Source organism: Thermobia domestica, chromosome 7 (assembly GCF_964235325.1).
Source record: "Thermobia domestica chromosome 7, izTheDome1.hap1.1, whole genome shotgun sequence".
NCBI lineage: Eukaryota > Metazoa > Arthropoda > Insecta > Zygentoma > Lepismatidae > Thermobia > Thermobia domestica.
The window spans coordinates 54,651,644-54,678,474 of record NC_137460.1 but is presented as its reverse complement, the minus strand read 5'-3'; the positions used below and the strand labels follow the sequence as shown (position 1 = coordinate 54,678,474).

Below are 26,831 nucleotides of genomic sequence, written 5' to 3'. Positions count from 1 at the left end.
GAAATATTCAACATGAATACACAAAACAAAACTGACCAAAGCACTAAATATATTTTAAAGTTCGTTTTAGGGTAGAGGTTAAAAAATGGTACACGAGAATTTTTGGACTTTCCCCAATCACTTATATTATCTAAGTCCTTTTAGATGTTTCGTGTTTGGTTGGTCAGATGGTGCAGGAACCTAGAAACCAAGCGTCCTAGAGTGATAGGGTCCAATGCTCTTGTTCCCAAGGAGTGTATGTAAGGTACCTCTGAGACCGTGTGTCCTAGAGACTTATGAGGTATTTCCGAGTATCGGGCATCCAAGCGACAGAATCTCAAAGACCGAGCGTCCTAAAGAGTAGTGAGGTTACTGCCAAGACCAGGCGTCCAAGCGAAGGGAAGCTCTCGGAAGACACGAGTCTTACACAATTAGTTAGGGGACGATCAACCGGTGAAGATTGATGCCTTCTGAGGTGCTGTGGCTCCTTTGATCCTCAAACGTTGACTGACTTCGTTGATCTCTGTTATTTGACGATGGTCGACGATGTCTTTTTCGTGGTTGTCGACTGAACTTGTTTACAGTCAGCACGTGGTGTTGGGAGTACATATAGAACATCAGAATATTAATAACTCTTGTGTAATAGTTGAGACAACGTAACATCGCCTTCATCAGACATGTTATGGAAGAGAGAACTAAGAATAAGAAATACGAAGTCACATCCACTCTTCGTAGTCGATTCCTTTGCTTTTTACATCCGCCTGTAAATACGTAAAAATTTTAATTAAGTGTTTGTTACATACTTTCTCCAATTATTTGCACACCTGTTCTGAATTTTGGACACTTGCCCACATGACAATTTGTTTACGTATTTAGTTCTTTTGTTTTAACTCCTGTTCTCTTTGCGGCCATCATAAGTCGGCTCCCCCAATTCACGAATATATCCTTGCAAACCTTGTGTGAATGAAAAGATCCTTGGCATTGGTTAAAAACCTATGCAAGATTTGTGTGAGTGTGTGTTTTAACATCGAAGGGAAACCCCTGCAAGGAGAACAAATATATCGCAAGTTCCCCAGAGATTGCCCTGACTGAGATTTTTGAATACAAGTGCAAAAGATCTAATATTCCGCATCACACGATTACCGTTCGTATGGAAAGGACACGTTGTTTGAGGAAAATCGATCTTCTTGACATAATAACCGATAATTAGTAAATTAATTACGACTAACCAAGGCAAACTTTGATAATAATAATAACAATAATAATAATAAGCACAACAATGCACGGGGCAGCAAATTGCATATGGCTAAGCCTGTCAATGGCAAGTTTCATGGTTCTACTGCAGCGTTCTAACCGGAAAATATCAATGCCTTGTGTTACCTTGTTGTTCTACGGAAGACTATGAGAATAATAACGAGCATGTTTGGGTCTGGTAGATGAAGGACTATGATGAAATACAGACGTTGATTCATTTACATTCATCCGAAGTTAATGTGCAACTGCATCACGAATGCGCAACGAATCCCCGTGACATTACTACGAGGCAAGCAACAGTATCTTGTTTGTCACGTAGTAGAGCAATGTGTTCGAGCGTAGTCTGATCCCGCCGATACTGAACAGATTCTGGGAGGAGTTCATTGTGGTCCCTTCCGACGTTAAATTTACGAGTCGCGCATCGTAGAAGTGTGTAAACTGCATAATTTTCGTGTACGTTATGAACTGTAAATTGTATTATACGAGAGAGGAGTATGGTGACCTCCGCAAATCCTCACACACAGCGTAAAGTGGCCATCAAATGCTGCACATCGCAGGCGTTAATCAACCGCGCCATTCACAGAGTTTACGCCTCACTATCGTCCACAACAGAAGTGTACAAGCCCTGAAACCGTGTAATTTGGCTGAGCGAAAAAGGAAGTAAAGAAGGCAATGTGAAGATCATCTTGCGGGTGATCGGTGGAAGTTTGTTGTTACTCTTGACGAGGTACAAATCTACCTCATAGACTGTGGTAAAGTTCGTGCCATTACATACAGACCTGTTGATGTCAAGAGCCGAAAGACATTCTTCCGCCAGTGCGCAGAGAATTTCCCGAGAGAGTTCATGATTATCGCTGGTTTCTCGTACAGAAGCAAACTGCGTCTCTGAAAGGTGGAGCGAAACATCAAGATAAATGCTGCGTACTACCGGACTCATGTCCTGACTGAAATGTATCAGCACGAAATCCCAATATTGCATGGATAAGACGTAAACCAGGTTAAACTGCACTAACACACGGTATTCAGCCACACGGCGAAAATCGATGAAATTCTGTCACCGTATGGAATAGGAAACTGGAATATCCTTGTCAAGAGTCCAAATGCCAGCACAATGGACGATTGTGCTTTGGGACTCCTTAAGTAGCGCTTGTTCTATCGTCAAGTCCGCTTCGTTTTCGGTCTTTGGAAAGTCTGTAAAGAGAAGTCTGCAACTCAGGCTCCTGCAATGAAAACTCCCGATGCCAGGCAATAATCAGTAGCGGTGTCCCGCAGATTGAATTCGATCGTTGGTGGAAACATGACACTAAAATTTGGCCTAATATAAATGGACCAACCTCTGTACACTTGTGCAATCCACTCTCACGCAGACTGGGTCACTTGGTCAATATAAAATCATAAATAAAAGTGCTTCAGCTGCAGGTCGAGTAGCTGAAATCAGGAATAGCTGGATCTCCTCTTGGACGCAAGGTAACGAGTCGACGTAATGTATTAACAGTGTTGTAAGTTCTTTTGTATTGTTGTGTCGGTGGGCCAGAAAATGACTGTGACAAAAGTTTCACCTCAACTTTTGTACTTACTAACTTTCACTCTGCGACCGCGGAACTAATGTACTGCAAAGCTCCCCATCGTATTTTTTAACCACTGTTAAAATATGTTAGAAATATTTTCTATCGGCAGGAAACGGGATTTTAGAATTTGAATGGCATCTTCAACCTATTTTTCTCATTTTTACTAGATTTAAGAAAAGACTTAGAAATATTACGCCTTTTTTTCTTCTGAATACACAATGTACTTATGTATTGCCATTACACGTTTTACTTAATTTGTATTTAACATTCACACCGTTCTGTCAACACTTACATCTCAGATGTTATTTTTGAACATAATGATTACTTATGTCTTGAAATGATTGTATGAATATGTGTACACTATTTTAATATAATTATTTATGCATTGAGGAATATAGCACTAGATACGAAAAAGTCTGACCCAAATGGGAATCGAACTCATGACTTACGATTAAAAGTCCCGTGCTTTACCACTGAGCTAACACGAACACCCCTGTCGAGCTTCTTCTGAAGAAATATAATGAATTTCCAAGACAATGACATTCATATCCCTTGCAAAATGCTGTTTTTTTAATTCTTGTCTTTTACATTCTACTATGGATGCGAAAACTATGTTAGCTTCTTTCCTTTTAGTGGAAACCTTCCTTTACATATGGGAACGTAGGTGACAAAATCAGCATGTGCTCACATGTATGAATAGTTTCGAAATACTGTATCTTACGAATTTCAATGAATGTTACTTTTTTCTACAGTTAATAACATTTCAATATATTTTATTATACTTGGAAGAAAAAACACACATGCACATTTTTCCCGATTGTGAAGCTTGACTTGGGGACTCGAAACTGGTTTCTTTGATTTACTATTTCCGAAGATACCTGAAGTTGAACTTAGAACATTTTTAGGTCAAAACAGCCATAATCAATGCTGTCATCCTTTCTGGAATAGAGTGTACAAGCATTCTAAAATAAGTACGGCCCCTCATGTAATTTATTCTTTCACATGTCGGCAGTCAATCTATTAAAATATTTGATGGCTTACGAACACTTGTCAAATCCCAATAGAACAGTTTCTCAACCTAAACGGAAGAGATAATTACAATCTAATACCGGAAAATATTTTTAATTATTATTTTGTTTCTTATTTTATTACAATACATCACAACAATATAGCCTACTTGATATTATTATTTTGTATTTTGCTCTGACAGGTATATTTTTTTATTTTTATACATACTGTTAAGAAAAATATAGGTTACATTTTTAACAGGTGAGGTGTTTAAAAATCAGTTTAAAATGAAAAAGGTACGATATGAAACTAATGAGAACTGCATATTGAAATACCAGAAAAATACATATGTAACAAACCTTGCATATTGAAATACAATTAAAATTGAAAGCTAATGAGATACCTGAGCATGATTCGATTTCACTAGTGCCGCAATGTCTGATTCAGTCTTCGTGACACACATTATCAAGTCATTTTCAACTGATAAGCGATTTCTTGTCTTTGTTTTAATGCTTACCATGGAAGAAAAACCATTTTCGCACAGATACGATGTAGCAGATGGAATTATTACTTTTAAAGCAGCAGATACCAGACCAGGACATTCTTCTCTCCTCTTCAGCCAGAACTTGTCCAAATCTTCGTTACAGAAAATAAGTTGCAAGGACTTGGTTTTAATCCATTCGCTTTTTAGGGGAGTTATTATATCCATTATATACAAGAAATGGATTCTATTATTATAGAAATACATGGATATCGTGAGTTCTCCGCAATCTATCTATTAAAATGCTACAAAAGCTATAAAAACGCCTGAACTCCAACCTCTAATTTTGGATTTCAAACCTTTGACTTACGATTATTTATGATTTCACGTTTAACAAAGACAATATTTTGAAGTATGTGTACTTTAAATAAATTATGATTTAAATACATCTTTTTCATATAAAGTTTATGTTTTAAAGCCATTGTTCAAAGCCTTTGTATTTTAATAAGCCTTCTACAAAATCAATGCAAATGAATTGTGCTGCCATCTTTGGAGTTCTTTTACACTATATGTTTGTGGCCAATCCTTTCGACAATGATCTAGGAAACTACAGGCTCTAGAAAGATGAAGTTTTCACTGATCGATTGCAAATTTTGCATAGATTGTCCAGTTCTAATTGAATCTTTAAAAAATATGGCCATTATTTCTTTATTATATTTTTACGGGTACACTGGAAATGTTGAAATTAAAAAAAAAAAAAACAAACTAAAACAACATATCCTACGCATTATACATTCCAACACCACACTGTTGTATATATGGGTTGAATATGCCTCAGGCGTTTGTTTCCTCGCCAAATAATACTGAAAAAGGAAGGATAACCATTTCTCCAGTCTAACGAGGTACATTCACAAAGTGTCCCCTCGGGATTCGTCTAAAATTGATTTAAATGCAAAGTTCTCCGCGGCCCAAAGTGTATTGTACTAATTTTAGCGGCCCATACGGGTAATTTGCATATTTATGGGCCTTCATATATACGGAACTCATACACCACCGTGTCAGAGAAGCAGTACTTGATCCAATTTGTTTTGCATATGCTCACATTCATGTTCAGCTACATCTAAAGAAATTAAAAGCAGTTTTGTGACCGAGCGTTATAGTAGTGTATGAATGAATTCCGGATATATCAAGGCTCATAAATATGCAAATTACCCATATGGGACGCTAAAATTAGTACAATACATATCGAGCCATGGAGAACTTTGCATTTAAATCAGTTTTACATGAATCCCGAGGGGACACTTCGCGAAGGTACCTTGTAAGATAAATCTTTATTTTTGGAGTGTTTTGTCCAATGAACACCATATATAACAGACATTATAATTAATTATATATGTAACGTATTTGCTTATTACATACTGCATGCAAGAAGGGAGAAAACACTGGTCATACATGACTTAGAAACTCCAACCGGAAGTAGGTTTAAATTTTGCAAACGGTGAAAGATAGAGAAAAAAATCTCCCCTTTGTGATACTCCTTGCCGATTTATATATATATATATATATATATATACACAAAGACGTCTTTCACTTGTGTCTGTAAAGGGACATCTACAGATATTGTGAGAAATGAGAAGGAGATATATGCGAATGATGCGCTGTGTAGAGAGCGCAGGTTCAGCTAGTAGGTATATTAAAACTTCCACACAAGCTTATTGCAATCCAGAAATTAAAATTGGTCGCTTGCAACAGAATGTGATAAAATACGGGTCATGATAGGAATTAAGTTGAAAACCACTGGACTTTCCCTCTTAATATTAAACCGCGAAATTAACCTCCCCCCTTTGAAACTGTTGATATGATTTTATGAATACCTTCACACCTTATAAGCTACTAGGCGAAGTTTGTTACTTAGAATTGAATTACAAAGAAATACACCGTGTATAATTTTATTGCAATTAGTACTTTATTTTTAAAAAACTGTAAAATCCTGACATGCCATGAAAAGAAAAATTTATCGAGAATTACATTGACTATCAACTGTAATTCCATCATCAAATCACATTAAAATATCAAACTTAAAAGTTAAATTAATACTAATAATTGATATAAATCAGTCAAAAAAAAGGCAGTGATAATTTGAGGTACGTTTCAGCCTTCCCTTTCACCTTTTGAGCAAAAACCCATTAATAAAACAAACAATAAATAATTATTCTCTAATTTCATCAGTTATAAATGGGTGCTTAAGAGCTTCTTTAGCTGATATTCTTGTATCTGGATCAAGATCCAGCAGCTTGGTCAAGAGATCATAAGCAGAATCCGGGAAAACTTCATCAGATTGATCACTGTCCGTCAAATTAACGTTACTTTTGATAGTAAATACTGAATCACGACATAAACAACCATCATAATCAATCTTTTGACTACAATAAGGACACAATGGCTCTTGTCCTGAATTTTCAGAAGTCATTTTGTCTTCTTTCAAGTAATTTCGTTTCCTTCTTCGTAATTTTTCGCACAATTTCTTTACATTCAGTGGCTTCCTAATCGTTTGGCACGTTATTAATCTCCCTAAAAGTAAAAATAAAATAAAGAGTATTGTAATGTAATAACAGAGCAACAATACATGACGTTTGTAAATTATTGCCAATCATAAACTGTATTTTCATAACCTACTACCATATTGCTTGATACTTGCCTCTAGCTAATTTCATACGGCTAATTCTTCACTTCTCTTAGTAACAAGCATTCCCCAATGTTTAATAACTTAATAAACCCGGTTGAGTGAAATGTTAAATTTAAGAAAAATTTGTCTGAATTCTTTCCATATTTGAATTTTAATGTTAGATGATGGCACATAATCATAAAGTTTTAATGAACTGATTGAGTGCTATTTCTCTGATGAACTCGAGTGATAATTTGAGCTACAGTATTAATATTTGGAGAAGCAGAGTTGTCAAAATGCAAGAAGGTAATATGTAATTCAAGGTTCTTCCAAATCAGTTCGTGAATTCAATTATTTCCATAGCTTTGAAGGTTTCTATCTAATCCTAACTAACGCTAAGCAGAAATTGATTATTACTGACATATTTACGAGGTAGAATCCAGTTTTCTTAATTACCGTGTTTACTCGCGTAATAGTCGCACCTTAAGTTTGAAGTAGAAACATTCACCAAAAAATTTCCGCGCATAAAACTCGCAGTCTACGGGATTTTTGTCTTTGTGAACGAGACTTTCTTCGACAACAGCAACAAAGAGAAAATACTCAGTGGGAAAATAAAGCGTACATCTCTTGAACTTTTATGCAAGTGGATAGTACAGAGTTGGTCTTCGATAACATCTGACACTGTATCAAAAAGCTTCAAAATGACCGGCATATTCAATGCTTTGCACAAAAGTGAAGATGCTCTGTGGAACAGTTACCCAGATTCGTCAGACTCAGATATAACAGACAGTAAAACTTCGGATGAAAGTGAATAGTACTTTTCGCATATGGACAGCTCTGACACTAGTACGTATGTGTTTCTTCTTTGTGGTGTCACGTAGTTGTTATGTGTTACCTAATTATGTAAATATATCATTCTATTGTGCCATGCAAATACAACTTTTTTTTTTTTTTTTTGTCTCCCACGAATCGGAAAATTACGAGTTTCATTTTTACAAGATTTAATATTTTACCGTATGTAGGCTATATTTTACTTTTTATGTTGACACAATGCTATATGTATCAAGATTCAATGCTCGCGGAATAGTCGCAGTTGGATTTTCGTATCAAAAAATTGGTACAAAATGTGCGACTATTACACGAGTGAACGGTAACTTAATATATAAAATTCATACTTAAAAGAATAACAATAGTTTCTTTATGAATGAGCAAACATTAATATCACAAATATCTTGTTTTTAGTAAGAAAATAAACCACATATATTATTCCAAATTATATTACTGACTACTAATATTTCTTCATGAAATTATTCACTACTTATAATTCAATATACTCCAATTTTCTTAATTCAACTTATAAAACAAGATCTTGCCATAAATCAAATGATACATAATTCTATCGTTTGTAATTATCATGATTTAATTATTTTAAGTAGAGTGGACCAGCGTTTCTCAAACTATTTTCGAGTTAGAAACACTTTCATTAGTCAAAGTATTCTCCAGACATCCTAATCTTATTCAATTCGGATAAGCATATAACAATATACTTCACTGTTAACTCAAATTCCATTTATTTTACACCACTACTAGCTAAAATGCCCGTACTTCACACAGGAAGAGTAATGTTTATGCAAAATAAAGCGAAAATACAGAACAGAGTAGAACAAGTAACGGCGAGCAACACCTTCAGCGTTGCTCTATTTGAAATGTCCGTTCTTCGCACATAGTGCATAAGTTTATAGAAAATATTATTATTTAAACTCCTTCCTCCCGTAGGATACATACTACCTCTGTTGTGTAGGCAACCAACTGTTTTAATTAACAAAAATGCTGCCTAATATGATAGTTGTTGTTAAACGTGATCCCCTTCTCACCCTTAAGATTGTCTTATCCCCACAGTACTTTTTTAAAGTCATTTGTGTGCAACATTTGTTAAAATTGCTCGAGATGTTCAAGCTATGCTGGAACATCCATTCATCCACTTATATATAAAATACACATTAAGTTTATATATAACTTACAGCTATCAAGAATATTGTAAATAGTAGTAGGGCAATAAATGTCATAAAATGCCAGTCCTCCGCGAGGGAAAAAATGTTTATATAATCTGTTATTCTCAACTATAGTAAATGATACGCAATTAAGTTGAACTTCATTTTTTCTGTTTTCTCTATACTAATGCTGAATCTAACAGAACACAAGGATAACCCTCAAAGACCACTTCCAGTCTGCAGACCAAAGTTTAAGAAACGCTGCCGTGGATCATTCGACTACAAATTCCATTCCTCTCCTTTCTTTCTTGACTTAATCAGTGACTTAACAGCAATTAAAGTATTGAATTTCGTCATATTAGGGTTAAGAGTTGGAAACTTCTACATTTTGATTTGTCTCTTAAAGCCTGTCTGTATCAGATATGCCCTCGGAAAATATGCGAATTATACTTCGGCACCACCCCTGCCGCCCTCTGACGGAGAAAACCCTCCTTTTGCTTAGGGAAAAGAAATTAATGATCTCAACTGTGTAGCTAATTTGTCATTCAGTCTTTTGGTCTTGACGAGTAAAGGCCGTAGGCTACTTAGAACGGCTAATAAGGCAGAGCACAGCGAAGTCCGTGAAATAATTCATTGTAGCACCGCACCTAACACTTGAAAGATCTCGGCCGCAGCAACTTGTCCCTCCTGCTTCGAAGGAGGTACAGGAACACACACATCAACAGTGGCGCCAGAAGAGGCACAGTTGAAACAGAAAGGCTCCAGAAGAAAATAATATCAGTAATAAGATTTGGAACTATGAACCAATAAACAATAAAAGACAGCAACTACTAACCCAATTTCAATGCAGCTTCCTTCACTTTATGAGATCCAAAAATTGTCATTATTTCGGCCAATCCAGTAACATCATCAGGAGCTCGGAAGAAAGGATACGAACCACTTAAAATGCAGAGAAATATCACACCAGCAGCCCACATATCAACAGCTGAAAAAAGAAAAGTTAAAGTACTTCAGCATTAAAAGAAAAAAGTAGTTAATAAAAATTATCTTTCACGCTGATGATTCTTAAAATATGGATTCTCAGTAATACTGTCTGAATTGAATCAATGCAAGCCTAAATTCAAAATGAAAAGTGTTTACGGGGAGGTGCCTCATACTTAAAGCCGCCATTAAGAACTGAGAGATGGACTCCTAAAGATACTGTGTTACACAACCTATAGAATACGAGGAGATTTTATTACTAGAAACTAAATTTAACAGACTATAATGAAAATGAGTATATATTAATTTCAGTTATTATTAGCTAAGTGTCTTCTTTTATATTTTCTTGTTTCTCTGTTAACCTTACATGAGCTACATCTTTCTCTTATAACCTCTAACAACCACTCTTCTGAACAAAGAAATATGAGAGCTGCATGTTACGCACGGTACTATCCTCAGCTTTAGCTCGAGTGTCTAAGAAAAGCTGATCAAAGTAAAACACAAAATGATCACAGGCGAAGCTACAAGCAACAACATAAATATGTACTCGGTTGATCTAACAGTAGTTCAAGACATATCTTGTATCTGCGTGGATATAAAGAAAGGAAAAAAAAAAAAAAAAAAAAAAAAAATCAAGAAATATTTTGAAACCTGACAAACATTTTTTCTTATACCTTAAAAATGTTCTTGACAAACTGTTGTCAGCTTTATCACTGTGCATGAAAATGAAATAAGAATATCCCAATATCTGAAACCTACTACCTCGTCTGGTCTTGTGACGTCAGACATAGTCAGAGAAGTAGCCTCTTCATATTACAAATATTTTCCTCCATCCTTCTGCCTATGGCTGTCCAGCGTCACGGGTCATCAAACGAAATATTAGGTGTTATAGATTTTTTTTTCTTTTTTCTTTTGGAAACCATCAGTGGAAGACTTTTATTTTCACTTCATTTATAACTAACTTCCGTGCGCAGTCATTCCCAATATTTAAAAATAATTAGTTTAATGTTCTGCGATTATGTCCTATAGCCCAAAAGAAACGAATGCAATGGACGTAATGTTGACGTACTTCCGGTGTCATTTGTTTGCGGTGAGTTCCAAACAAGTGTGCTACATGAGAAATGGTTATGTTTTGAGTTGATTTACGAATATTATAATCAAATAAAGAATTGCAATTTTTGCATAAATTTTCGAAAGAAGAAACTTATAAATGTGAATTATATGCTGACTTTATGGTTTCTTTGCCTTGCAGCCATATTGTTTGGAACCGAAGTTTTAAAATCCTGCATTCAGGTTGTCACCGTAGTGCTGAAATTACTTGACTTATCCGTAGAATGATGGCAAACGTAGAAGTTTAATTCAGTTTTTTCTAAAGGAAACCTTTTGAAAATCCAGGACTGAGAAACCAGTTTAACAACATCACTGTTGTATAGGCGAGAAAAAGTATACTACCTTTTCATTCACTCAATGAGGGCGCACCCTCATCCGTAAGGCATGCCTGAATTCAACACTGGGTGGAAGAACTGATAGAATGAAGGTAGTAAGGGAAGTGTCTGCTGGCACTCGTTCTGGTCACTATCGAGGGTAACCTTCTTATGGACCGGTCTTTTAAGTGTGGTCAGACTACTAAGTGACACTTCAGAACGACTCCACTAAACTGTCAGATCCGCAGTCATCTAACTGCACTATCTCTCACGGACTAATTTGCTCCCCTAACGAGTGGGGTCCTACGGAGTGATGACACCCGAACGCTATAAGGCAAGCTCATCTTTCCCTTGAACACAACTCTAAATTAGTGAATCCCTGGTGTGACTACAACCTGCAAGAGTCTAACCCAAACCAGGAAGCCCAGCGTGATCAGGGAAGGAGTTCGAATCCTGTCTCTGCCCACCTACTTGTCATCCAACAATCTCCAAGAAACAATGCGCAGACGTCCAACCAACCATCTCCCGGACCCAAAGCCCGACGTACTCGCCCATTTGAGAGGTATCCCAAAGGCCTCCCTCCCATGGTAGGAAGGACAAGGTATCAGGCCCTATCTACCTCATTTTACCGAAGAGGGGCACCATACATTACCAGTACCAATGGATGATACAGTCCATCTGCACCAGGTAGATATTCCCATTTGAGATACGTAAGGAATTTATGGAATCAGAATGTAGGAGAAAATTGGAGATTCCGAGAAAAGCAAGGACATCATGTTGCGCAGCATTATTGAACCACTAACACCTCGCACAAAACCGTACCCTCATTCTTTAACTGTAGTTAATCTCATCATATTACAAAGCAATATTCGACGATTCGACTGAACTTTCCATCTGCCCATTATACTGCTTTTATTTGATTATTATTGGCGAACCTATTGCCAATTCGTAAAAACGTGTGATGAAAAAAGTCGCGTTATGCAACCACTCTTGGTACGTTACCTGTTGTTTGTTTGGGATACTTCAGAAGGACTTCCGGTGGTCGAAATCCTGGAGTGCCAGCACGTGGAGCAACCGGGATCTTTCTTTCCATGCACTGCGTACACACACTTGCCTTCCCATAGCATTTGCAATTGTCTACTACCGATTGTCTTTTAGTCATATTAAAATTTGTTGGTTTTGTGAACATCACTTGAGAGGATGGTTTCTGAAGGTCAGTACTCTGAACATGAGACTTCACCTGAGAATTCTGGACTCGAACAAAACTTGAACCAAATCTATCTGCAATTGAAGTAAGTGGCTTCGGAGCCAAAATCTGAAACTTTTCCATTGTTGTATTAGCTCCGGAATTATTTTTTAAATTTGAAGATGACAAGGCACTTAAAGGCTGACGTTCATTCATAGTTTTCAAAGTACTTTGTCCCACATTCAGTGACTGGAAAGGTGGTTTCTTAGACTGAAGTACGTTTTCTTCATTGTTAATTCTTGGCATCAGAGCATGTCTCTGCTTTTTGCTATTTGGCTCATGTTGCTTCTTATTTACCTGAGAAAAGACAAATAGTTAAGCTGATTATTAGGTATTTCAAAGGTTACAAGAAAAGGAAGGTTATTTCAATAGGAAATTTCTTGAACTCTATAAAACAAACATACTACATACATACAGACAGAAAATTCTCAGATCTGGATCTACAAGCAGGATACTACATGGATACACTTACGGATGGTTAAACTACGAATTGTGTTGTTTCAAGTTTCAAACAAAGTTATTATTTTTAACTAGAATAATTTTCTTGTTGAGAGAAAAATTTAGTAACTATCATGTTATCGAAGGGGTGAAAGAATAATCTGATAAAGACTAAGATACAAGAAAGTGCATCAGAAACTACTTATTATTAAAGCAACCCAAAATATAATAATACAAGGTAAAAAAAATATTCTGGCCGTTTTTGACGTCACATTAATCATGCGCTCAGAGAGAGGGAACTAAATGATGCACGTGCCTACCAAGCGATTGGAAGTTAGTCTCACTATCGACCTTCAGTAATACAGACACGCTGCGCACATAATTTGTCTAGTGTCGAAGACAAATAGAAGTATCGAAGAAGCTTGTCCGGGTGTGTTTATTGTATAAATTTAAACTGGACCTATCAGTTACCGCATCAAGTCTCCGCATGCGGCAGGCACTTGGGGAGAATGCAATGAACGCTCGCATAGCCAGGAATTCCGTTCGGGAGATGAAAGCCTTTCAAATGAATCTCGCAGTTGACGACCACATGTATTGAATGACGAGGCTCTGAAAGCAGCTATCGAGGACAGTGATCCAACGTGCAATACTTGCAGAAAGGTTCCATGTTACCACTGACACAGCCAACTGCACTTGCATGGGATAGGAAAGTCAAACAAGTTAAGCAAGCGAGTACCTCACACACTGTCGGTAGCTAACAAGGAACAAAGAGTGACAGCCTGTTTATCCTCGCTTACTCGACATCTGAACACATCTATCTTTGATCGCTTGCTCACTGGTAACGAAAAGTGGGTCCTCTATGACATTCTCAAGCGTACCAGACATTGTCGCCACGTGACCTGCTCTTCACACACAACCACTTGTGCACCCACGAAAGGTTATGCTTTTGTATGGTGGAATCGTCGGCAAGTGGTGCATTACGAGCTCCTTTCACCTGGTAAGACCATCACTACTGACCTCTACTCTCAGCAGTTACAAAGGGTGCATCATGTATTGCAGCAGAAGAAGCCGGCATTGGTGAATTACAAGAGTAGCCATTTCTGCACAACAATGCCAAGCTACATGTGGTAAAGAGGACCCGGGATACCTTTCAGCAACTTGGCTGGGAGACACTGTGCTATGCACCATATTCACGGGACCTTGCGCTAACAGGCACCTGTTTTATTTCCTCAACAATCACCTCCGTGGGAGATCCCTCGCAAATGAGAGAGACGTGCGCGGAACGCACTCACAGACTTCTTTTCATCCACGATCGCCGAGTTTTATCATAAGGGTATTGTGCAGCTGCAGAAACGTTGGCAAAAGGTGTTGGATGCTGATGGAGATTACTTAGAAACCTAAAGGTACGTATCGTTCACTATATTGCTATTTGTTTATCACTGCTCTAGAACGGCAAGAACTTTTTTGGCATCTTGTAATAATAATAATAATAATAATAATAATAATAATAATAATAATAAGAAGAAGAAGAAGAAGAAGAAGAAGAAGAAGAAGAAGAAATATGGTTTCCATTCATGATATTAGTTGTCTAAAGGTCTAGATAAAACTAGTTTTACAAGTTTAAGAGCACAATATGAAAAAAAAAAAAAAAAAAAAAAAAAAAAAAAAAAAAAAACCCGCAATTCCTGGAAAATTAATTGCTTGTTCAATTGTTAGTCTAAATATTTCAACTATGAACTAAATTTATTTCCAGAAGAAATTAAAAGCCAGGCGTTCTAAGAATGGATATTTGAATGAGTAAAAACTGAATGTTTCATAACGTTCCACGATTATGTCCTTTACGCTAAGGAAGATGGATAATTAAGGAAAGTAAATGATATTAAAGAGAATTGGTGGAATGAGATGTGGGAGGAAACAAGTATACCGAGAAAAACCCACAGACACGATGTTACAGAGAAAAAAAAGTGTAGTTCTCATATATGTTCTACAAATTGTGTAGTTCTCAAAGTTCCAAAAATTGAAGAAAACGAATCAAAGGTATGAAAATTAAAACAGAGGTCACGAAAAGGCTAACTAAACAATAAATAGTAATACACAATTAGAAAATAACTCCAATATAGTACAGTGAAACCTCTACTAACGGACACCTCTATAAAGCGGACACCTCCCATAACGGACATACTTTGTAATCCCCAAACACTGTAATAGAAAAAAACATATTGGCAAACCTCTCTAAAACGGACACTCTCTAGTACGGACACGGACAGTCTTTCTTGTCTTTTATAAGTATTATTTACCTCCGTATTACGGACACTTTCTCTAGAAACAAGTTGAAAGTGCAGTAAAAATACACTTTCAGTAATTCATACGTATGTCACCAAGGAAGAACATGTGGGTGTGACAACATTTTGCCTCCTCAGCTGTCTGTTCAGCAACCCAGAGAAAGGGTATCTGTTTCACAACACCCTTATATCCTTTGCTTGCATTCCACTCCTACTCAACCTGCTTCAGAAAAAAAGTGATTGACAGTTGCCTACTGTTTGGAATGACACATCATTCTACTGTCCCGCTGGATCTCTAACCAAACATAAGACAAGTTTGGTATTCTTGACCACGGGTACGCATATTGATTTTTTAAATAAGTCATTGCTGGACTGCAATTAACTCACAAATTAAAGCAACACACCGAAAACGTAGTAAGTAGCGGTAAGTGTAAAATGCAGAGAACATCTTATTCCCATGTTGTGCCTCGAGTTGGATGGCGCAAGATAATGCAGGTACAGTAACATTTTGGTAATATTTATAAATACGTGATTCATGCAAAAATGTTTTCTTCTAATTGCATACCACCTTGTTTATTAATTTATGTAAGAAAATATTGAAACCTCTCTAAGGCGGACACCTCTCTATAGCGGACAATTTTTGATTCCCCACGGCTGTCCGCTTTAGAGAGGTTTCACTGTAATACATAACAGAAAAAATGTAAAAAGACAAAATCTCAGAGCACGTCAACTATTCCAATCTCACCAACAAATGTGGAGATACGTTCACTTAATACCGCATTATACCCCATAATCTCATTGGATGTTTAGACAGTCCTAAATGATCTCTGGGGTCTGAGTATTCCGGGCATTTTACACGAATGTGCCGAATACTCTTGGGACGATACAATCTTCACAATACGGTCAGCAAGCGCAACACACTAGATAGAAATATGTGAGATGAGTGTCTGATATACAGTCGAGGAATGATCACTTCATCTTGACGACTAGTATATGACGCGACCACATCTGTCAATTTCCCACAGTAGGTTATACAGGGTGAAACTTATTTCTATTGGCCTGGTTCCAATCCGCTTGCCAGTGAGAATTCATACGTCGAACAAAACTACGGATATACGAGCACGAGTATGTTCCAATGCAACATCTGCCAACGCAGTGTTCTTGGCTGCTGTGTCGACACATTCGTTTTCCCGAATGCTAACCTGGTCCGGCATCCACTAGTCTGTGAGGGACGGGACAACAATTAAAATCAAATTGCAGTATGTAACGTTTAACGGTTTCATGGTTAGTGCACATTTTGAATAAAGAGCAATTCCATCTGCTCCAATAAAGAGCTTTCCTACATTTCATTAGCGCTTTGCACTAAATATATATATATATATTAAAGTCTTGTCAGAACACACAATAAAATACAATGGACTTACAGCATTGTTGTTCTCACTGTCCTCGTCTAATTTGCGTTTTTTGAATTTGTTCGCCACACTCTGGGGAGTCCACCTGGTAGATGTCGGTGTGGATACTTGAGCTAATCCAAAATCTACTAGTAAAAACCTACAACACAAAATTACATTAATGAAATCACAACACACTTTCTATAAGTTTGTATTAGATATATCTGTAAGAATGACATTCTTGTTTCACATTTCAAATATTATTAATTATTATACTGTGGTTCCTAACTTGAGGAGGTGCACCCCACTGGATGGGCATCAAGAGCGAGTTACGGGGAGAGGGGGTGCAAGCTACTGGCAGAAATAAAGTAAATTCGTAATTACAAATATTACGAATGTTGTAACAAAGAGGCTTCAATTACATACCGCACAAATATAAAATAACTACTGAGTACGAACTGTGTTTCCATCCAGAACAAAGCTGCTCTGTCATGATTAAGTAAATTTTTCCTGGCCCATGACACCGCAAGCACTATCATTTATGTATAAGCTTGCTTTTTTTACTGTAAATATTTTCTTGCGTATATTGACAGGAAGTCAAACTTTCTGTATTCGAAATACAATCTAATACTAGTATCGAACAATTATTAAACCTAACGATAACTTTAATATCTTTGCATTCTGAACACACTTAAAAACATGTATAATTTGATTATCTACAATCTCCCTGTTATTTACAATCAACAAACCTAGCTTATTTCCAGTTGAATTTGAACTTTTTTTATTTAATTTGTTCTTTTTCCTTCAAAGCTTGGGTTTTAACTCCTTTGGACGTTCCACGTGTATTTCTAAAGATAATCTTCTCTTTTCAACCTTTTTGTTATCATCATATGAATCTGTCTTAATTATTTGTGGTGTTTCTCATATCTTGTGGAAAAAAAAAAAAAAAAAAAAAAAAAAAAAAAAAAAAAAAAAAAAAAACCTGAAACAGCAATTTCCCTCACAGCATATTTTGAAACATTTCCCTGACTCGTTATGCTTTTCCTAACTTAGAAAGTCAGTGTGAACCCTGTATACTTGAGGGTTCACAAGGAAGGGAACAATGTAAACAACATTGGAAACTACTATTATACACTTGCAATATAAAGACACTGTAACTTACGACACTCGACAGGACACCTAAAGTTGAAAAACATCAATTTCCCAACTATTTGTTCATCTTCTTGTCAATGATTACTAAATGCACTGAATCAATTTAAAGACGAGATGGAAGTGGCAGTATCTCAGTATTAGAGCGATCCTTCTGATACGAAGAAGGATCCCTAGTTTCATTCCAAGCCTTTTGAGAATCACAGAAATATTAGAGATACTAACATGGGTTCTTTATTAAATTTACTCTCCAACTACTTCTAAATATAACTTAGCAATTATTCCTATCAAATGAACTCTAATATTGAAATACTAGTGGCACCGTGAAACACATAGGGCCATAGTAGCAAGGTTGTTAAGGCTCGGGTTCGATTTGGATTTATTCTCTCGTTAAAAACGTGGCTCAGGGGTTCTTCTCACCCTCTCAAATACGTACCTGAGAATACTAGGAGTAAAGGCGGCCGAAGTATACAAGAAGGTCGTATCAAACGGCTGACTCGCTTTAACTACAATATATTCATCATTGAGTAATTTTTGGTCTTTTCCACTGTAACCATTTCTGATATTCATATGGCAATTGGTTCATGGAATCGGTTTTGGCTACCCTACCCACACGATCAGGGCTAACCCACCCATTTGTTAAATGTAACAACGCTAGAAATAATGTCGCGAAGAGGGAAAAAAAAAAAAAAAACTAAGATGACAAATTTGCATGAGGTATTATTCTTCGTTTCTGGCGATTGTGTAGTACAGTAGACTCAATATATTGGAAAACCTAAGCCAAAGTATACGAAAAAGTTGAATAATATGGTAACATTCGGTTGAAATTTGGAAATTCTCAGTACTTCGAAGATTGTAGGAATTCTGAGAGGAAGTTAAACTGCATTAAAACGAGAAAGCTGTGAAATGTAGCTCCATACCAGACTGGAAAATAGTACTCAAGGAAGTTCCTGCTTTTCGCAAGACGACTAAACTGATGAGTTACAAATTTCAGTGAAATCTCTGCAAGTCTAACCATAATTTTATTTCAACGTAACAGAGAATTGTATCGTCACTGAACCTTAGAACGAACACTAAAATTATAATAAAAATTAACAGTAATAACCATTTAATTTCGTCGACATAAACATTCCTGAATGTGCATTCAAGTGGTGATTCCAGCTTTCTTTGACTCTGAAGAGTTATTTGAATAGGAAAAGGCTCGGTAAAAAAGTTTTGTTTTATTTGTAAGTTGTATGTGAAACAAAACTGCTGCAAGTATGATACTGGATAAAAAATAAAGGCAACGTTATTATACATCATGCCTGGCTTTATGCGCAGAAGTATACCTGTTACAATCCTTTTAATGTAATTGCCTCCCATCTCTATCACCTTCTGCCACACATATGGAAGGCGTCGTACACCGTTAGTGCATTACTCTTTGTTAATGTTCCGCAAGGATCGCCATATATTACGGATGATTGTTTCTCTTGTGACGTAGCGCTTCCCGCGAAGTTGTTCCTTCATTTGGGAGAAAAGTTGGTCATGAAGTCTCTGAAAACATTGTTGTACAATGCAATGCACTTGATCCACACACGTCGTTCGTCTTTCTGAACCTTCTTCCTCTTCACGACACTCCTGCTTTTGACTGAATCACACACAGTCGTTACCACTCGCCACAATTAATATTCACCTCATATTTCCTTATCAGCTATGGAACTCATGTAATGCTAAGACAGAACCCTCTGATAAAAGGACGGTGTTATCACTATTAAATTTTATTCAACTTATGCAAATAAAATGATATAGGGATGTGTGATTAAGATTTGTTGTATAATTCAGCATATTTGCAGCAGGATTTTCGATTCAAAGAAATTTTCTCCATTCTATTTATTCCTTGAAATCAATAGACAGCAGCTGGTAGTCGATTTATACTCAGAAAAGTCTACGTCAACGAAATTAAGTATTTCCTTTGATTCCTGTTGAAAAAATGTAATGGAAGTAAAGTATTTTCCTCAAATTCAGTTATTTCTTTATTAATAAGATGAGATTACAAACACAATTAACTTACTTCTTATTTTGGCGATCGTAGAGGAAATTACTTGGTTTAACATCTCTATGAATAATGTCAAATGCATGAACTCTCTGCAGTGCAATAAATAAATTCTTCATGTACAGTCTCGTTTCCTCTACACCCATTTCACAGACATAGTCCTGTAAAATAAGATATCAATTGTTATAAGCGTCTATAGCTCAAAGAAAGATGAACAACAACTAAATATGCTATGCAAAACATAAAACATTACGATTCGACATGAATTCAACTGAAACACAAACGTATCTTCCTGACAAACGTATTTTAAATTGAAAGAATATTTTCAGCTTCCTGAATAAGTTCTAGAACTGGTAAGTCTACATTATACTCATAAGCAACTAAATTAAAGATACCAGGCTAGTAGCGTGTAGCCCCCTGTTTTTCTTAAGATGGCGACCATGCTTCGTGACATGAACTCCACAAGACACCAGAAGCGTTTGGAATCCATATTGATCCACGATTCCTCCACAGACACGATTAATCGACGATTGCTCTTATAATCCACGAAGATTGGTCCGAGCAAGGTCCAAGGTACACACATACCTTCCAACAGCTTCCCAGACATGATCAATGGGACTGAATTTTGGGCTCCTCAGTGCATAGGCAAGCATCTTCACATCCATGGAGTTCTCATCGAAAGAATCACCCACAATTCTAGAGTGATGGGCTGGAGCATTGTCTTGCTACAGGTACAGGTCGTCTGCAGGAGTGGAGGAGAACAAAGGGGTGAACATGAATTTCCAGCAAGTTCATGTAACTTGGGTTGGTGCGGAACGTTGTCAGATGCACCGAGGGTCCTATTTCATCCTATGCGAACAATCCCCATTCGAGAATATCACCACCACCGGCCTAAGCTGTACACGGATGGTAACACAGGGATCCATTGCCTAATGTTGTTGATAACGCATTTGTACCCGGCCATTGGTGTGTACCAACTGCTACCTCCATTCATTTGTTCAAGAGATTTTTTTTCCATACTTCGAGCAACCAATGACGATGTTCCTTTGCCCATGTCAGTCGTTGTGTCCATTGTGACGGGTGTTGAGCAGAGGTAACTTTGTGGGATGCTTGCTTCTGTAACCATGGTGAGAAGATGGTCCTGAATTGTCACATATCATTGTAATGGTTGCTCACATGTCATTGTTGTTCAGTATTGAATTGACGAGTGATCTGATCAGGGTTGGCTGGTTTAAACCAAGGTTTAAACCAGCTGGTTTTTTCAAAAAAAACCAACTGGTTTAAACCAAAAAACAAAAAAAAATGTTCGCAAAAGTGTAAGTGTTTGTAAAATCTTAATGAGCACACATTTGTGGGTTATCACGTTTCACTCCCGTATATTATTCGTATTATATTCAGACCTAAATTCCCCATTCATTACTCAAAAAGATTATACTACAAAAGCAACTTTTGTTTTAAAGTTTATAAATGTTTATTTTGTGATTTTTTGTAGTTGTTATTATTGTCATAATTGCAATCGAAGAAAAATTCTAAACATTGTTTCGTTTCAATGTTTACTATTCATAAAATACATCGAAAATGCCGTACTTTTTGTGTGTGTGTGTGGGGGGGGGGGGTCATACAGACCCCACGAGAGGCATTTAGTGAAATAAGTATCTTTGGTATCTATTTATGTATAAATGAGTCTGAGCCAAAGTGGACTCAAATAATTCGTATCTTTATTCATTTTTCTTATTGATATGCAGGTTAACTCGGTGTATTTCTTTAATTTGGACCAATAAACGTCGTTGTTAACTAACTTGAACTAAATTAGTTCTTCTGTACTCCGTAGTATATTGAAATTGTTCATATGTAATTCTGTGTAATGGTTTCACTTGTGCAACTGTTTATCTTTTTGTCCTTCTGAAATGACTCTTGACAGTTATATTAAGAAGCATGTAAAGATCAGTACAACGTATTTTTATCAGGATTCCTTCGTGAGTGAGTCAGCAGACGTATCGCATTTGTGGCCAATTAGTCCTGGTTACGAGTTCAAATGGAAGACAATTTCTCTCGGATGTAACTCGAGAAGTGGTTTTTATTCCGCTTTAAGCTTATGTGACCCCTTCCAGCATAACCCGGTTGTTGCATAATAACATCAAGGCGAAACAAACTTATTTCTGTCCATATATGATATGAATATATAGAGCAAATTATTTAAACCATAAAAACCCGGTTTAAACCAAAAAAAACGGTTTTTTTTGGTTTTTTAAATAAAAACCATGGTTTTTGCCAACCCTGGATCTGATGTACTGTGGCCCATCTACCAAGCTGGCGGTTGGCGACCATTGTAATCAATGTGACGTACAACATGACACGTTAACCATGGCAGCAGCTGTGGTTTGCTTGGAATCCACGTACTCACGATATAATCTTGATATGATCACCCTTGAAAAGTCCACTGCATGCAGGACTTCGGAGATTAAATGGCTCATACAGGGCTCATAGCGGTATGGTCTCTTGTAAATAGTTGAAGTGACCACAAGCACACAAAAAATGACCAAAATCTCATCATCCCCCTTTTTCCTTTGTCAATTTCTCCATCTCTCTGTTTGTTTGTTGTTTTGTTTCATCTTTTCTTCTTTGAGCTTCCTCCTTTCTTAGGTTTTCTAAGTATGCTTTGTAGTTACGGTAAGCAGACTTGGCAGATGTAAGAAGCTTCTGAGTAAGTGGAACCAGTTCTGGCCTATTTGCGAATTTCTTCATCCAAGACATTATATTTAACTTAGCATTGAGAGCATTCATCACCTACTCTTAAGAAGAACATACAAAAAGCATAACACAAGACGAATATGATGAACCACACAGACACAGCGTTGAGCGGAGCGTTAACTATTACGAGAGAAAACTAAAAGACTATTATGATAGAAGAAAGAATAGACACAGAAGGGTTCTCAACTCCACCTTGAGAGCTTAAGCATCCACCAACCATCTACTGTGCTTTAGAAAGAATAAAAGCTGAAGTGAAAATAAAGCTGACTGTTTCACATGTGGCAGCAAGTACTGAAGCTTTCAGAAGAGTAATGTATAACAACTTTCTGCCTTTTTCCATTTATTTTTATAATATTTTTCTTAGAAAACTGCCAATGTAAACATAAATCACGCGAAAAAGTCACTTTACCTCCCAAAAATGTAACTTTTAGTTATATATATATATATATATTAAAAAAAAAAAAAAAAAAAAAAAAAAATGACTCGCTATGAGCCCTGCCCATACCTCTGAGCCCGACAATCTGGCTACGATCAAATGCCAGCTATTCTAATTCAATTGCTCATGAGCGTAATTAGAACAGGTATTAATCGGCATATCAGACATATTGGTCTTAGCCCTTTGCAGCTAAAATGCATTTATAAATCACAAGACACATTAGTCTCCCATCTGAACATGTAAATTTCTGCTTGTTAATTTAATAATATCGAATCTCATCCAATGAAGGCAAATAAAATTGCTGCGCCAAAGAATATTTTGAATTAACGGGTTGAAGAGAATTAAGATGGGGAGGGGGAGGATGGGATTTAGATTTCTGGCCATTTAGCCCTTCACGTTTTGAGGGATGACGTCCCTCGGCGAGCACACAATCCGGGGAAAGGGAAGGAAGAAAGGATTGGGGAAGGAAGGAAGCGGCCTGGGACCTCTAAGTTAGGTACCACCCCGGCATTTGCCTGGTGTGAATGAGGAAAACCCAGGAAAACCTCATTCAGAGTGGCTGGCCTGAAAAAGCGTTTTACACTTTTTTCGACCGAGTGTCCCCACCGGGAATCGAACCGGGGACCGCTCGCACCGGAGGCGAGAGCGTTAGCGACTACGCCACGCGGGGCCACTGAAGAGAATTAAGAGTCGGTGGATTTAATGTTCTAGCAAAAACACGCTACTATGGCTAATTCTATCAAGACATTTTTCTCAGGTGTTCTTTTACATTGTGCATCCAACTTTTTAATGGTTTATGGAACATTTCTGGGAAACCGTTTATACATTTCTCATGTATCGGCATTTTCGGCCTCCAAGACAATCTAATCATATCACTATATCTGATAATGAGCATGAAACATGTTATTATTATTAATAATAGTAGTATTCGGTTTCTTTGTAACAAATACAAACACATATATTCAAATAAAATCTGAGGTTCACTTTATAACACACAAGGATCAAGGGTGCACCTTTGTCAATGACTTCCTTCTTTACTACAAAAACAGGCCGTGCCACACCGTACTTTTGATCCGCGAGTTTTTGGCAGAAAAAAATATTCCTGTCTATCCACATTCGCTGTGCTCTCCAGATATAGCAACATGCGACTGGCTTTTCCCAAAAATTAAAACCGTGCTTAAAGGAAAACGTTTTGGCGCCATTCCTGACATTGAGAGGGTAACGACAGAGCAAGTGAACGCCCTACCAAAAGAAGCCTTCCAGAAATGCTTCCAGCCATGGAACCAACGTTGGGATAATTGCATTGCTAGCCAAGGACAGTACTTCGAAGGAGATTAAATCAAATTTCATGTAAGCTTATTACTTATATTTCTAACAAAATTATTCACCGTATTTTCTGATTACACCTCGTACATTTAATGTTAATCTCTATTTTAACTCTCTACTAAAACATTAGTACTAGAAAACTACTACCACTTTCGATTTTAATATTAAGATTTACGTTATGTACACTCATACTGCTAGTTAAAAAAGTAGAATAACAATATTACTTACAGTAAACTTCTCATGTGGAAGGTAAGGCATAACAAATGCTACATGCTCTTCGTGCCGCAGACACAAATCAACTCCAACTACATTGTCCTTTCCTCTAAAAGGAAAACATCAATATTAACTAACATACATGTTTATAGTTGATCTTATAAATGCAGTTACTATAAACAGGAAAAAAGCCAGAAAGGGTCTCTTCATTCTAAGTTAAATAAATTCAGTTTCATACGTATTGCTAGTACGTAAGGAATGAATTGGAAAACAACTGTAGTTTTTAAAATGTACCCTAGCTTACAATGGTATGTGTAATTACATGGATAATCTCAATATTATAAACGCTATTCAGTAAACGGATCTCAGAATCAGTATTAATCTTAGAAGGATCATTCGCTATGTTTACAGATATTTATAAACGTGAACGACAGCATCTTTACAGAATCTCTCAGTTGTTGCTTATCCCATAGCACCTTTTGTCAAATACGCGTATCCTATTCTTATAACATCTCATCGGCATGCGAAAGAATATAATTAAATTTCTCACTAGTAAAACAATTAATTATCATTATATATTTTACGTCCTAGCAATAAGATTGTGATATATTATCAATTTTACTCGTCGTGAAGACTGTTTAACTTTTAAATTTTGGCTCCTACATATATAATATTAAAAAACGGAATAAATCAGAAACAATGTAGTTAAGCTTACCCAATATCTTTGAGACACTGCAGTTCTCTTTCAATACGTGAGGGGTGACAAGTTGGCACAAGCTGTTTGATCGCAAATTTTCTTGGAGTTGAATTTTGCTTCAAAGTTGCCAGGAACACTGAACTGAATGTTCCTTCTCCAATTTTATGATGGATATCGAATAATTGATCCAAATATGGAATCCTTTTTTTCAGTTCAGCAACACTGGTGTTTTCTTCTGAAACAAATTATAAAACATATGATGCAACAAAATTGGCCAAAACTTAAGTTAACTTAATCGTAGATCTAAGAGAAGACTGAAAATCAAGCGCTGACATGAAGAAATTGCTACTTCCGCGGATGATACTAAATTTGAGTTAGAATACAAAGACGTAAGAATTCCAGATTTTAATATTACCAAATTTTTTCTTTCTCATTTTTAAAAATAAACAAGGCAACCTTCAAACTGTACTACACTCTTCTGTTGTTTATAAAATAAGCACACAACTAATTCTTAATTCAACAGACAAAAAATACCTGGAGTAGGATACTCTGCTTTTAGATGGCAAGTCAGAAACACGCACAATAATAATAATAGTACAATTACGCAGATGGTATATATTGATTACACTTAATTCATGTAACTTTATTTTATTTTCTTATTGCGGCCGAAATCTAACTTTTACGTCCCACGATTATGCCGGTTAGGCTAAAGGAGACGGTAATAATGAGAAATGAATAAAATGGTGGAATCAAGAATAAGGGAGGAAACGGGAGAACTCCGAGAAAACTCCGAGCACGGTGTTTGTCCACCCCAAAATCTACACGGCGCGAGCTGGGATCGAACCAGGGACTCCAAGGACCGCTCTACCACTGAGCCACCATGTCTCCCTTATTGCGGCCGAGTTGGCTCACGAGGAAGGTCCATAAACCGTGAGAGTTGAATTTTGATGAAAATTTGTGACAAGATTCAGTTCGTGTTGCTAAGTAACGTAGTAATAGTCACTCGATGCGCAAATGCTTCGTTGAGCTGCTACACCGACGCCATCTTGAAATCCTGTAGGCAGTGTCCAAGAATACCCTTTTCGCACAAAAATGAAAAAGCTTATGATATATCTGACTTCAGTATTGTAAACCAAGGTAAATCATCTATATGTGAGAGTACTTTCAGTGCATGACCGCCATCTTGAAAGGCGCCATATTGAATCGCCGTCAAATATGATAAATGGCAAGGGGGTCATATGGAGTATCAAATAGCACTGGAATTTACTCCTGAATTCATTTCCGTAACCAAAATTTAGATATCTGTTTTCACTTCAGAGTTAAGAGCCCTCTTGCCCACAGAACATATAAAAACTGTGCGAGTTAAACTTGTGTAATGGAACACGGTCGTGCGAGCACTTGCATGATTTTAACTAATGCAGTAGTTAATGCAGTACAATAGCAACTGTACCAATCAGATCTTGAGACTAGTAAGAGAAATCGTTAATTAAATTGAAATTTCTGTAGTGAAAAATGGAAT

General features: G+C 36.8%; 1 protein-coding gene across 2 annotated transcripts in view; it reads right to left on the bottom strand.

Annotated features, from left to right (window-relative positions):
- Positions 1–6,234: 6,234 nt before the first annotated feature.
- The window catches only part of LOC145690110 (non-specific serine/threonine protein kinase Cdc7-like), a 32,355-nt gene continuing 11,758 nt past the window's right edge, over positions 6,235–26,831 (bottom strand). The window contains exons 3-9 of one of the 2 annotated variants that reach the window (XM_081764687.1): positions 25,331–25,547; positions 24,631–24,724; positions 19,908–20,050; positions 16,742–16,868; positions 12,354–12,894; positions 9,782–9,931; positions 6,235–6,861 (exon numbers count right to left, since the gene is read on the bottom strand). In XM_081764687.1, the coding sequence (XP_081620813.1) occupies positions 6,500–6,861; positions 9,782–9,931; positions 12,354–12,894; positions 16,742–16,868; positions 19,908–20,050; positions 24,631–24,724; positions 25,331–25,547 (1,634 nt within the window). In that variant the 3' untranslated portion in view covers positions 6,235–6,499. The remainder of the gene's footprint in view (positions 6,862–9,781; positions 9,932–12,353; positions 12,895–16,741; positions 16,869–19,907; positions 20,051–24,630; positions 24,725–25,330; positions 25,548–26,831) is intronic. The other variant, XM_081764688.1, reaches the window with a different exon arrangement.